This window comes from Cuculus canorus, chromosome 12 (assembly GCF_017976375.1).
Source record: "Cuculus canorus isolate bCucCan1 chromosome 12, bCucCan1.pri, whole genome shotgun sequence".
Lineage (NCBI taxonomy): Eukaryota > Metazoa > Chordata > Aves > Cuculiformes > Cuculidae > Cuculus > Cuculus canorus.
Window position 1 is genome coordinate 6652639 of NC_071412.1, and position 12642 is coordinate 6665280.

The 12642-nt window shown below is 38.4% G+C and overlaps 1 protein-coding gene across 8 annotated transcripts in view; it reads left to right on the forward strand.

Annotated features, from left to right (window-relative positions):
- The window catches only part of ADAMTSL3 (ADAMTS like 3), a 187558-nt gene that overhangs the window by 172750 nt on the left and 2166 nt on the right, over positions 1-12642 (forward strand). For all 8 annotated transcript variants that reach the window (XM_054077304.1, XM_054077305.1, XM_054077309.1 and 5 more), the window contains 7 exons: positions 600-782; positions 2829-2948; positions 3753-3965; positions 6388-6571; positions 9345-9549; positions 10421-10530; positions 12002-12216. In XM_054077304.1, the coding sequence (XP_053933279.1) occupies positions 600-782; positions 2829-2948; positions 3753-3965; positions 6388-6571; positions 9345-9549; positions 10421-10530; positions 12002-12216 (1230 nt within the window). The remainder of the gene's footprint in view (positions 1-599; positions 783-2828; positions 2949-3752; positions 3966-6387; positions 6572-9344; positions 9550-10420; positions 10531-12001; positions 12217-12642) is intronic.

Below are 12642 nucleotides of genomic sequence, written 5' to 3' on the forward strand. Positions count from 1 at the left end.
ACAAGTTGTATATATCACATCTGCTACTTGCAAAAGTTTTCAGGAGTTTTTTTTGGCAGAAATTAGCCACGTGTATTTTCTAATCTAATTGATAAATATATCCCTTTTCAAAAGTATTTTGCCTCCATTCCTTCTTTTTCTTCTTTTTTTTTTTTTAATTAAAAAAATAATATTCTTTCCTTCCTTCATATATTCTGGGATGAAGATTGAATTAAAAGATGCTGTGCAGATCTTTGAACCTGATTGGAGTTAATGATCTCACATCTTTTCATAGCAAGACACATGAGCACATTGCTTTTTTAGGAGTGGTAGCAGTTTTTAAAGCTATTCTGTGAACTTGCCTTATAGTACTTAACCTTTTATCTTTTTATTATTTTGAATCTCAGTGGGATGATCAATTACTAATAGTGCTCACAACTGAGAAGTTTTGTTTAGAGTGAAAACGTACTTGTTTTGCTGCAATGTTGTTACTTCGGTTTATGCTGTCTGTGAAATGACAAAGGAACTTTAAGATTCTTGGATGCTATGGTGGCATTTAGCAGAATAAAACCTATGGTTTAACTCTCATAATAAATATTTAAATTATTTGCATTTTAAAGGTGTTCCCCAACCAAATGTAACATGGTTTAAGAAGAAGGACCTTCTCCAAAGCAATTCTTTCTTGATTTTGAATGGTTCTTTATTCCTGAGGAATGTTTCCTATGAAGATACAGGAACATACACTTGCAGAGCAACTAATGCTCTTGGAAAAGCTGAAGCTGCATCTGTTCTTCACTTAACTGGTAAGTGCTAAATGAGAATTCCTTACTGATAACAACAGCGAACCACTTCAGTTATGAAGTTTAACCAATAAAATAGTTGGGGGATATTTAACACTTTATTATGAACTGGTTTGATTGCATCTGACTCCCTGGGACCTGTTTTTGTGTTTCCTGTAATAGTGAATCTAGGTACAGATGGTTTTGACTTGTGACTGCCTCAAAAGTTGTTCCCTCTTCTTGCTTCCAGGCAACAAATATCAGCCCTTAAAACAGCAGCTACATTTGAAAACTAAATCCACTGTCTTATTATGTTGTTCCTGGTGCTTTTATCTAGGGAAATGGGGCAGGTTTGAATTATTCTGAAAATCTGCAGGGAAATGCAGTGAAATGAAAGCAAGGTCTGTTTTGGGATTCTGTTGGTTTGTTGTTTTTTTTTTTTTTTTAATTATAGAGGCAAATAAAACATAGGGACACGCAGAAGAAAAATGTCTGAATATGAACTATTAACTCTCTATTACTATTAAAAATGTAAACTCCCTATAAATGACTCTATTGTAAGTAGATTAATAGCATAGTACTGTATAATACAGTCATGCCTGGCAAATAGCTCCAATAAATGGATCATTCTGGTCTAAAGAATAACCTTCTCACTATTTTGCCGTACGAGGTACAACGCAGTTACACCTGGCCAATCCTGCTACAAAGCTTGCTTTCTTAGGCACACATGTGCACGGCAGGTTATAGATGTTTGGATCCGTTGGCCAAGGAAGACATACCAAGGACATAATAGGCGTCTCTGTGTCAGGATGAGTGTAGGCTGAAGCTCCTTTCTTGGTTTCATTTTTCCTGGACTACAACAAAACTTCAGATGTTCCAGAGAGAAATATTATTATAATGACGTGACTGGGAAGATTGCTCACAAGAGTCTGAACTTCGTTTCTATGCCTGGTCACATGATATTAGTTTAAATCTTAAGTGGATACGAGAGGGCCAAATTCTCCAGTTTTTCTGGCTGTGCAAAACTGCAATGAAATGGGAGGACTTCTGGTGTCAGGACTTGTAGAGCGCCCTGACTCAGGCTTGTCTAAAGCAACATCATCTCAGCCTTTTGGACTGCACCACAGCAATTACTGCCTGACCTTGGGCAGTCGAGAAAAATCTGTGCAGCCCCTCTAATAAAAGGTCCTAAGCACTGAAAAGACAGTGAGCTTTTTGCCTGTTTGGCACCGGCCTTGCTGCGGTTCTGTGGAGTCTTTTTTTGTCCCAGGGTTTATGCAGACAAGCAGGAGGCTTCGTACAGATGTTGGGCACTGAGGACAAGTGTCGAACCAATGCAAAATGATCCACAGAAGTTAGGATATAACAAAAGATTTAAACCGTTCTGGGAGAAGAATCATAGATATTATGCACATTTATTTATATAAAAATATTCACTAGGTGGCAAGAACTGTGTGTTACTGACAGATTGCCCGCGATTTTTGCAGTTATTCTGTCTGGCGCGTGATAAAAAGGAGAAGTTGCTATAGTGATGGGCACGTGATTCTGCATACATTATGCTATCTTTATGCATAATGAAATTTTAAGAGATTTTCTCCTTTTTCTTCCTCTGTTGTAGCGCTTTGTCATAATTCCACCTAGCAGAACAGAGGACTTAGTCTGAATCCACTTAGAGAATTATTTTTCTTAAAATGTCTTGATCTGAAGGACTTAGTAATGAAGTAATAAACAACGTTGTCGTGAGAAACGGGAAATGCATCATACATTGTGTAAATCTTATTTTACGCTGCATTACAGGCTTATTTGTCTGATAAATAAAATTCAGTAAATTGGAAGAATTTAGAAACTTGCATAAACATTATAAATAATTTCTGCTTTTCCCTGTTTATATCCCTGAGGTATGTTTGTCAGATTGATATTTTAACTGTGAAAATGAAGTTAATCCTAAAAAATTCCAAAGGACTGTTATCCTTCTACTTTGTAACTGGCTTGTTGGATATTTCAGTACAATTCTTTTTGGCATCTTGATTTGCTTCTTGCTAAGAAGATATCTTATGCATTGTGTTACAGAACAAAGATATATACAGAATAACACTCTATTATCAAAAGGAAGCAGAAGAAAACGTGTCCTAATGGCATCTGGAATTGGTACAAATGTCACTGTGGTACCTGGAGATCCACTAAGAATAGGTATGTTGACTTTTCTGCTTTGTCATTTAAATTATATTATTTATTCATTTCATTGAAAAGGAGAGGGCCCCATGGAGAAAGGGAGTGTTATTCCTAAGAGTCTGAGTTTGGTGACCTTCTGGAGTTCCTAACCATACTCAGCGTTCTCTTGTCAGGGAGGAAGCCTCAGAGTTAAGAGAGACAATTATTTTTTGATTCAGCTTTTTGAAAATTTTTTCAAATGATGACCTTTTAGCATTGTCCAGGTGCCTCGCTACAAGACTGAAGCTGTGCAATTTCTCTTTGAGGTTCACCTGAAAATGATGGGAGGGGATTCAGCTGGACTTGGAACAGTTAGTTTATTTTTCTGTCTAAATGAATTCCTCAGTTTCCCTCCCTGCTTGTGCCTGTGGAGTGAAAACGCAGCAATTTCGTTAAATGTGTTTATGACTCCTTTCTGAAACAGATAGAACCTCTTTCAGTACAAACCTACTTGCACAACATAGTTCGGAATGAAATCTTTGTTCCATTTAAATAATTGCTCCCCTTACTCACTTTTTTCATATAGAACTTAAGTTTGTAAGAACTAACTGAAATGGGAAATACAAAAAACTGTGGTAAGTATACATCAACTTACACAGCTGATAACCCTCAAGGGGCAGTCAGGATTTCCGGCCATAGCTTGGACTTCAGTGAATTTATGCATACTGTTGTTTTTATTTAGACTGTTTGTGTCTTTTGAATAGGATCACACAATCATGCATGCTTATTCACAGACATTTCAATGTGTTTAGAAAAACCTGCTAAAATGCTGTTGATTTTTAGGTTGCCCAGTGCTGCCCAGCTACAGAAATACAGTTCGCTGGCTTTTTGGAGATAGTCCAATTGAGGAAGTTAAGACCTTGGAGTACCGAACCCTGGTTGGGGGTCGTATCCTAGAGGTGAACACCAACTCTGGTCAATTTGCTGGACGATTCCAGTGTTGGACTTCAGCTACTGCAAAACCAATGTCAGTTTGGGTAAATGTCAAGAAGGAAGGTTTGTTGAAAATTATGGCAAATTCTTAAATTTTAAAATATTTTACTTCACTCTGTAAAGAATTTCCTGAAACCTTCTTATATACATAGAAAATAATTCATAAACACATGTTTAACTTCGCATATGTGAATAGTCCCATTTAAGTTGATAGACAATGTCTGTACTCAGAGTTGGATGTGGGAATCAATGCGTATCCAAATACCATGCAGAAGTTCTCATTTCTTACCCGTGTAGCTTTGAAGCTGAGGGAATGTTTCCTGATTCCCCAAGACACTGGTCTTGCTGCTCAATTGGTTTTAAATCAAGCAGGTTTTCGTAACTTCCCCTTCAGCAAAGCACACAAATTGCTGCCGTGATAGCCCACCAAACTGAAACAAAACTGACTTTGAGGTCATCTTTTAACTATAACCAAAATAATTTTAATATAATTGTCATATTCCAGTGTCGCTACAATGATGTGATATCCATCACCCTTAACATATAAATGTGCTATGGCACACTCACCAATTTCAGTGTTAAATTTTCAAGCGTGTTTTGTAATGTTCTCCGCTATAATGTGCTTACACAAAACTACATTTCCATTAATAGGTTAAAAAATGCGCATCTCTGCATTATAGATGAATTTGAGAAGAATCTTCCATACACAGCAGCAGGACAATAGGCTGCATCTGCAAACACTTTATAAAGTTTGTAAATATTTAAAGTGGTTTAGAAATTAATTATGTTGTAATTGGTCTTTAAAAAAGAGAGTTAGGAACGTAAATACTAGAAAGAGTCTGGCAGCAAAGCAGTAAGCTCCATGTGTTAGTTTAAAAAAAACACTCTAACCTTTCATTGCCCAGGGAGTCAAATCAGTTTTAAGAATAAATGTCTGTTGAAAAGGGAAGTTTTCACATATGATTTATCTCTTATCCTATCGATATGATTTGGTTCACTGTTTAAGCGCAAAGGATTCGTGCTGTAAGATCAGATCTTGCAAATCTCTGACACTGTATGTAAATGTCCTCCGAGTGACTGCCAATGGATTACTTTCATGATCAAGAATGGTTTTGTATACATGGGATCCTGGGGTCAGTTGCATTTAAAAATGTAATTGTACTGAAACATATCTATAATCAAAGTGTCTATTTTAAAAATCAAAAATATATCAAGATATTAATGTATCAAATCAGAAAATATCCTAATAGAGTTTATCAAAACCCATATCCAGGCCTTGGGTTCTTGATCTCATTTAAGTTAGAATTTCTGAACAGGTCTAGGCAGGTTTTGAGGTATCCATCTGGCTGGGCTGCCTTTTGGTTGCCCAATACACTCTCCAATCAGACTGGTGAGTATTTTGGGGATATTCCATTTTCTAGTTGTGAGCTTTAACTCTGATTGTTGCTTATGTATATGTTTCCTCGCTGAAATACCCATGCATTCGTACAGATTGCAAAATCTCCTTTGGTGGGTTTTGCACAGTAGGCATATTGAGGGCACTTCTGAGCAGTATTATCCTAGCTAAACAAACAATACAGTCTCTCCATCATAGTTGCAGTCAGTAAATTTAACTACTTCTACTTTGAAAAAGGCCCTTTTGTGTTATTTTAAGAAACCCAGAAGTAATAAGGAAACATTGAAAAACAATAAGTTAAAGAATTCATTATGTGCTGGAAGAATGAGCCTGTGGACACAGCTGGTAGCTATCAATTATGCTTGGTTATTACAGAAAAATCTGACTCCTTCTGTGATCACATAAAAATCTGTCAACATTGCATAGTACTTCATCCTTTACCAAGTGTCAAAAAAAAAAAAATTGAGGTGGAAGGGGTAAGTGTGGAATTGTGACTAAATATAAGGGTAGTAATTGTTAGAGGTGATCAGGTTTTAATATAAAATGCTCTTTAAAACAAACTCATTGTTTTCATCTTGCCAGATGCTTCAGTGGCAAATTATTTATGCATTAAATACTTTTCTATAGCATAGAACAGGATTCTCTTAAATCCTCAAATTATGTGAAGTGCCTAGAGTAAGATGAGTTTTCTTCACAATAAACTTACTGTAGAACAGCAGGAAACCTAGAAAGCCTGATTTACAGTTTCCTCCTTTTAATGCTCATTGTATAAAAATGTTATGAAAGTTTTAAAAGAAGTTCATCATTTCCTACTGTGAGCCAGGTTCTGCCCTTCCTGTGCACATATGCTGATCCCATTTGCCTTGAGAGAACTTCATGCTCACATGTATGGGCTGAACTTGGGAAGCTGAGTAGGACTGAATTCTAGTTGGGCTTCTTAGTCCCTTTTCACAATACTGAAATAGTTGCTTTTCTACAGAGGATGTGATGTGTATTGAGTTTAGAGAAAATGCTGCCAGATCAATTAAAATGTGACACGATTATAATGCGTTGTGCCTCTCTTATGCTACTTTCAATTGCATTTCTTAGATTACAAATGGGAATATGCTGAGTGGAGTACTTGCTCTGCTACCTGTGGGAATTCAGGAACCCACTCCAGAAGACCGCGGTGTATGAACGCAGAGAAAGAGCAAGTAAATGAATCATTGTGCAGAGAGCTGCAAAAGCCAGCGATTATTTACCAGTCATGCAACACAGATGACTGCCCTGCCAGGTAAGCTCCTATCCACTCTATTTCCGTGCGCTTTGTGTGTGTTAAAATGTGCTTGCAACCTCCTGAAATTGTTTCTGTGTTTATTCTCTGAGTGTGAAATCGGAGGTTTGTTTCATCAGGAACCCTAAAGTATAGGAGATGTGAAAATGGATCACAAGCAAGTAGCAGAATGCTTGACTCAACTGAATAAATGAGATCCTCTGCCAGTTTCCATTCTGCCACAGCAAATCTTGGTGCTACCACACCAACACCTTGAAAGCTAAGCTGGAGGTCTCTCTGAGACATTCTAGATTTGTAGAATCTGTGCCAGTGTCCTGAGGGAAAACTCGTTATGTTTAGAGCAGCCAGGATACTTGTGAGTGGAATCTTGTGTTCACCTCCTCTCCTTCCGTGCCAGCAGAGCTCTGAGTAGGATGTTTACTGTGGAATGCCTCATTTGTCTTTTAACCCCTCACCACAATGTCATGCTCTTTGCATGTGCTTCCCGCCAGTTTTCTGGCTGGATCAGCTGGAGTACCTTGTGATCTTGGGACAGAAAATCTTTATATCACAGGCAAGTAGACCACAATGTGTGATTCCAAATGCCAAAACCTTACCTCTAGACTTCTTCAGTTGCATTGAGCATTCCAGCTTAACAAAGCTTTGCTCCTGGTTTTTAGCAGGAACTCCCACAGGCATCCTCAAAACAAGTGCTTTCCGTTCCTTAAAAGCATTGGCCGTCACTGTTAGCAATGTAAAAAGCCATGAGGGATGAACACTCACGCTGTCCCTCACTGGAAAAAGTTCGTAGAGAAGTGTTAAAACCTTAGCTGACATTGTTGGAGTGCATCTAGCCAGTATGTTCTAAACTCTGTTCTGAATACAGAAAACATAGCAACAGATAAACATCTAGAGAAATTTGTTTACATTTCATTATTAGCAGCCAAAAACCCAGATCATCTGAAATTGTGAGTCTGAACTCTAGCCAGTCTATAACAAGCAGACTTTCTGCCAGTGGAAAAATACTGAAATAGAATTAATAGTTTGAAACACACAAGCTCAGTTGTAGGCTTCCCTCTTAAAATCCAGCAATACAGAGCAGATGACAGAGTCAGAAGGATCCTGGAGGGCCCAGTGCTCCCCTGAGCAAGTTCATGCCTTTTTAGTAGACTGCAGTGAACAATCTGGTTATCACTGGTCCCAGAGTACTCACCACAAAAACTGATCAGTTATTTCATATCGCCAAACAAACTGACACCAAGAGTCTCTTATTAAAATGCTTATTAATTTTGCTTTTTAATTTGGCTTTATGTATTTACCAGTGGAAGGGAATTGTGTGTATGCTAACATAATTAACTCTGTCTTGAATTATACGTGTATGCTAATACACAAATTGTTTTTCCTTTATGAAGTATTCCACGCTTCCTATATAGGAAGAGCATCCCAGATGCCTGGAAAATAGCCTTGTATCTGGTTCCTAGTGCCTACAGCCTCTCCCCCTTCTCTGTGATTACTGGCCTGGGAGGGAAGTGCAAAATATTCAGACATCCCTTTCTATTTCCTTGTTCACTGATTCACCATCCTCACATCCCAGGGCAACTCTTTAGAAAATATCCATAGAATTACAAAGGCCTTAGATGGATGGTTAGTGTGATGGGGCTTTATTATTTAAAGTGTTTTGCCTGTGGTTAATCACTTCTCTCCAGCGCAGCACAGAAGTACAGTTAAGCAAATATAAGGGTTTAAGCATGTACTTAACTCGTGCTCTAAGTGTTTGCCAAATTTGGGTTTTGCCGTGCATGCGCTGCACCAAATGTTTGCAAAAGTACTTGATCTTTAAAAGGGAGGAAAAGACATAGACTGTAAAAGATTACTCTTCCTTGAATGGATATAAACTGTTTGACTGTAAGAAAATGAAATACTTGCTAAAAAGAATAGAATATTTTTCCTGTTATCACAGTTGTGCTACACATAAAACCGCATTTTGTATTTCTAGGCTAGATTTATGGAAATATCAAGTCAAATAAATTGTATTACCACCTGCTGCTTCCCCGGTATTTTTCCTAGCTGCCAAGACAGGCTAAATCTTTGCAACTTGTAATCAATAAATAACATCTTCTGTTTGAGCCATTATCTAGCAAGATCTTGATGTAATAAATTTGGGTGAGTTATGACACCTGTCACCTTAGTAGTAACTAAATCAGTACTATTGATTTTATAAATTATGGAAAAGTATGCTGCCCTGCCTTCAGAAATGTGGAATCCAGCAGGGTCTATAGGTTTTACCTAAGATAACCTTTACAGGTATAAACTGGAGAGGGGCAGAATTAGACTAGACATTAGGAAGAATTTCTTCACCGTGAGGGCAGTGAGGCGCTGGCCCAGGTTGCCCAGGGAAGCTGTGGCTGCCCCATCCCTGGAGGTGTCCCAGGCCAGGTTGGATGGGCTTTGGGCAGCCTGGGCTGGTGGGAGGTGTCCCTGCCCATGGCAGAGGAGTTGGATCTGGATGGGCTTTAAGGTCTCTTCCAACCCAAACTATTCTATGATTCTATGATAACAGGCAGTGTAGCTTAAGTTCGCGTATATTGAGGCACTGTTATATTAGAAGTCAGTGGTTAACCACATTTATAAGATCTTGTTTAACAATTGAAAAAGCTGATTCTACCTTTTCTCACATCTAAAACTTGCAGTGGCAGGTTCTTCTGATTTTGAATTTTAAAACAGGTTGCTGCGAACTACCAGCAAGTTTGCCATACTTCCATAGTTGCTGTAATTTTGTCTCTCCATCCTGTAGGTGGGTAACCAGTCCATGGTCTGAGTGCTCTGCATCTTGTGGCAATGGATTTCGCCATCGACAAATAAGCTGTCAACAAGTGAAAGCCAACGGCAGTGTGCTGACCCTGCTGCCGGCTGCTTGTGTACTCGGAGATCGTCCTGTGGGAAGGAAACCCTGTCTGGGTCATTCGTGTCTGGTACGGACAATACAGGCAAAAGGAGAGGTAAGTTATGGAGTTTATCTGGAAAATCCTTATGTCATAAAAGTGTATCAGCGCCATCATACCATTGGCTGAACATTTGTTCTCTTGCACAAGGGAAAGCTGTGTGGCACTAGTTGTGAATTCAGACTGGTGAATTATAACTCCTGGGTTTTTTTTTTTTTTCATTTTGTGATGTCTGAGCTACTTTCATTTGTCAAAGACATGATCTGTAACCTGAGTATTAGTTTCAGTATATTTTATAAGCTAATCCATTACAAAGTATTCCATTTTTTAAGCTAATATATTGCTTTTATTGCAGTCTTGTTTGCATAGCTGTACTTGTGAAGTCCCCAAAGAAAGATACATGAACGTGCTTCAGAAGCAGTTGCAGCAATATCTTATACACAGGACTCTTCTTTCTTATATTTTCTGTTTCTTCATTTGTGCAGTAAACTCGTGTTCATTTTAATATGATTTTTATAATTATTAATGCAGTCCTTTCTATTCAATGAGGAAAGTAAGAATTAAGAGAATTACTGTTGCTCTATTTCTGATGGCGGTATTAGCAAGGCAAGTTTATGATTGTCAGAAAGTTTATGAACTATGGAAAGAATGCTGTAGCACTGGAGGTGTGAAATGATGAGAGTGTAGACAATGAATGTAGCTTTATGAATGGGTAGAAAAGGCATTACCTTGGCAAAGTTGCATATAGCGAATCCACGATATCTAGACCTTGTCGAAACTCGGGTGTGACGTGGTTGAAAAGGAGGAATACCTATAAAGAATTATCATTGGGTGGTGCAACTGGGTAACAGCCTAGAAGGATGATTCTGTTGTTATTAACTTGGTTGTTCCTTTTTGTTTCCCCTCACCCTTTTCTCTTGTGTTGCAGTGTTCTGGTCGCTGTGTAAGCCACCCGGTAGGTTTACAGCATCGTCACTTTTTGTGTCAACTTCATAATGGATCTTTAGTGCCGAACTCTTCATGTGATGAAAGAAAGAGGTATGCAGTTTGAAGGAGTACACTTTAGATTTTTTAGATGATTGCACTAAAAATACAGGGTCGTCAACGCAGTATATATGCAAATTCTTATGTATCAAACACAAAGAAAGGAGGTAGTGGTAGTCATCTGTTTGTATACATTGGCTGAACTCAGGAACTCAAGGAGGGCAATGGATTTGATCAGTGTCCTCCACTGTGCTAATGGAAAAGCTAGAAATAGAGTGAGAGAATCTTGATTCCCTAAGACAAAATAGAAAGTAGAGTAATCTGCCATAACTTTTTTTTTATTACTACTGAACAGGGTCTCTTCTGATATTACTTCTTTATTGTGGTCTACTGCTGCCTGAATTTTATAAAATAAGGAATTTTTCAGGGCCTTATTTTGTGGACCATGTGAAATGGGGTACTACTTCTATGAATAATTATGATAGGTCTTATTCTGCCTCTTAGTATGTGCTGGTGAGGTGTGTATGAGGTATGTAAAAACTGAATGGCTCAGAAGGTGTGACTTTTTACTTCGAAGTACACATTCTTGTAAGAACTAATGAATTTGTTAATTAGTTAATTTGTTTTACTTTCTTTAAACAACTCCTCTCAATACAAAAAGAACAGGCTATGCACCTCCAGAGAATCTTGATCAGCAGATTGACTTGGGCTATGCTATCACACGTGTATGGATGGCAGTCTGTAAAACACAATAATCTCAAAAAAGACTGAATTAAAGACAAATTAAAACTGAACGTGAGGATCGGGGGGCACAAAATTTTGCTCTATACCAAATGTGCATGTAGGGCAATGAAGAACAGGGAATAAATGGGTAGCAAGTACATACACGGGAATTGTTCCTGTGATTCTCAATTACTGAACTCAGCTCTTTGTATTTGTTCCTATAGAAGTGCTTCTGAATTGTGAGCATTTTAAAGCATTTTTTCTGTGCACATGAAATTTTGGCTCCACTGAAGTACATGGTGAAACTTCCATTTACTACTAAGAGCCGGTATTTTACTTTATCAGCTTCAAATGTTCAAGGAGGCTCTGGGACAGCATAGAAATATTACTGGTGTTCAGAAGAAAAGTTATGCACTTCCAGCATCCAGTATGCAACATTTCAGGGTCAGTTAAGTTTTCCTAAAGGTAAAATATTTTTTCTCTTCCAGAAAGGAATTGGTTTAAATAAACAAGGCCTTGTCTTTTGTTTCTTTGAGTGAGGCATGATCAATGGGAACCAAATGAAATATGGGCAAACAGGGGAACAGATTACCCAGGAGGGCTGGGGTGTCCCCATCCTTAGAGATATTGAAAACACAAATGGAGATGGTTTTGAGCAACCTGGTCTAGTTGACTGTGCTAAGAGCAGGGGGCATGAACTAATCATTCTCCAGAAGTCCCTTCCAACGTCAGTTCTCTCATTCTGCGAATAAGAGTTTAGCACAAAAGTAAACATTTAACTGCCATTTATTTTCCTGCACAGATCTCCTGTCAGAAGAAACTGCTCTTCGGAGGCATGTGACGTCTATTGGCGGACGGGCCCTTGGAGGCCTTGCAGCGTGGACTGTGGGAGGGGGTTTCAGTCGAGACGAGTGTACTGTGTACACGGAAAAAATAACAAACCTGTGGCTGATCAGTATTGCGGATGGAGGAAGAGACCAATGACCTGGCAACACTGCAATGTCACATCCTGTGGCAGTATGTAAATGTTTATTTATATATGAGCATATTAATAGTTTGTAGCAATTATATTAGAAAGGGACTCAGTTGTACACTAACGATTCTACAAGCATTTGATTGTATATCAAAGGTAAAACTATCCTCTCCAAGGAGCACTTCATAATCCTTGGGTTTATTTTTCTCGATGAGTAGGCCAGTGTGACATTAGAGCCTCAAAAGCACTTTTAGAAACAGGATATTTAGGAAGTTGCTTTATGCAAACTTCCCTACATGTCTTTGCCAGTTGTGACTCATAAGTCTCCGAGCAAGCTATTAACTCCTGAAAGATGAGGTAGTTTTCTGACACAGACAATAGGCAAATGAATGCAGTGAGATCACAACTCTTATTTGTGACCTAGTTTAGCTTTGAATCCACTGTTGCCAGAAACGCAAATCAAAATAATT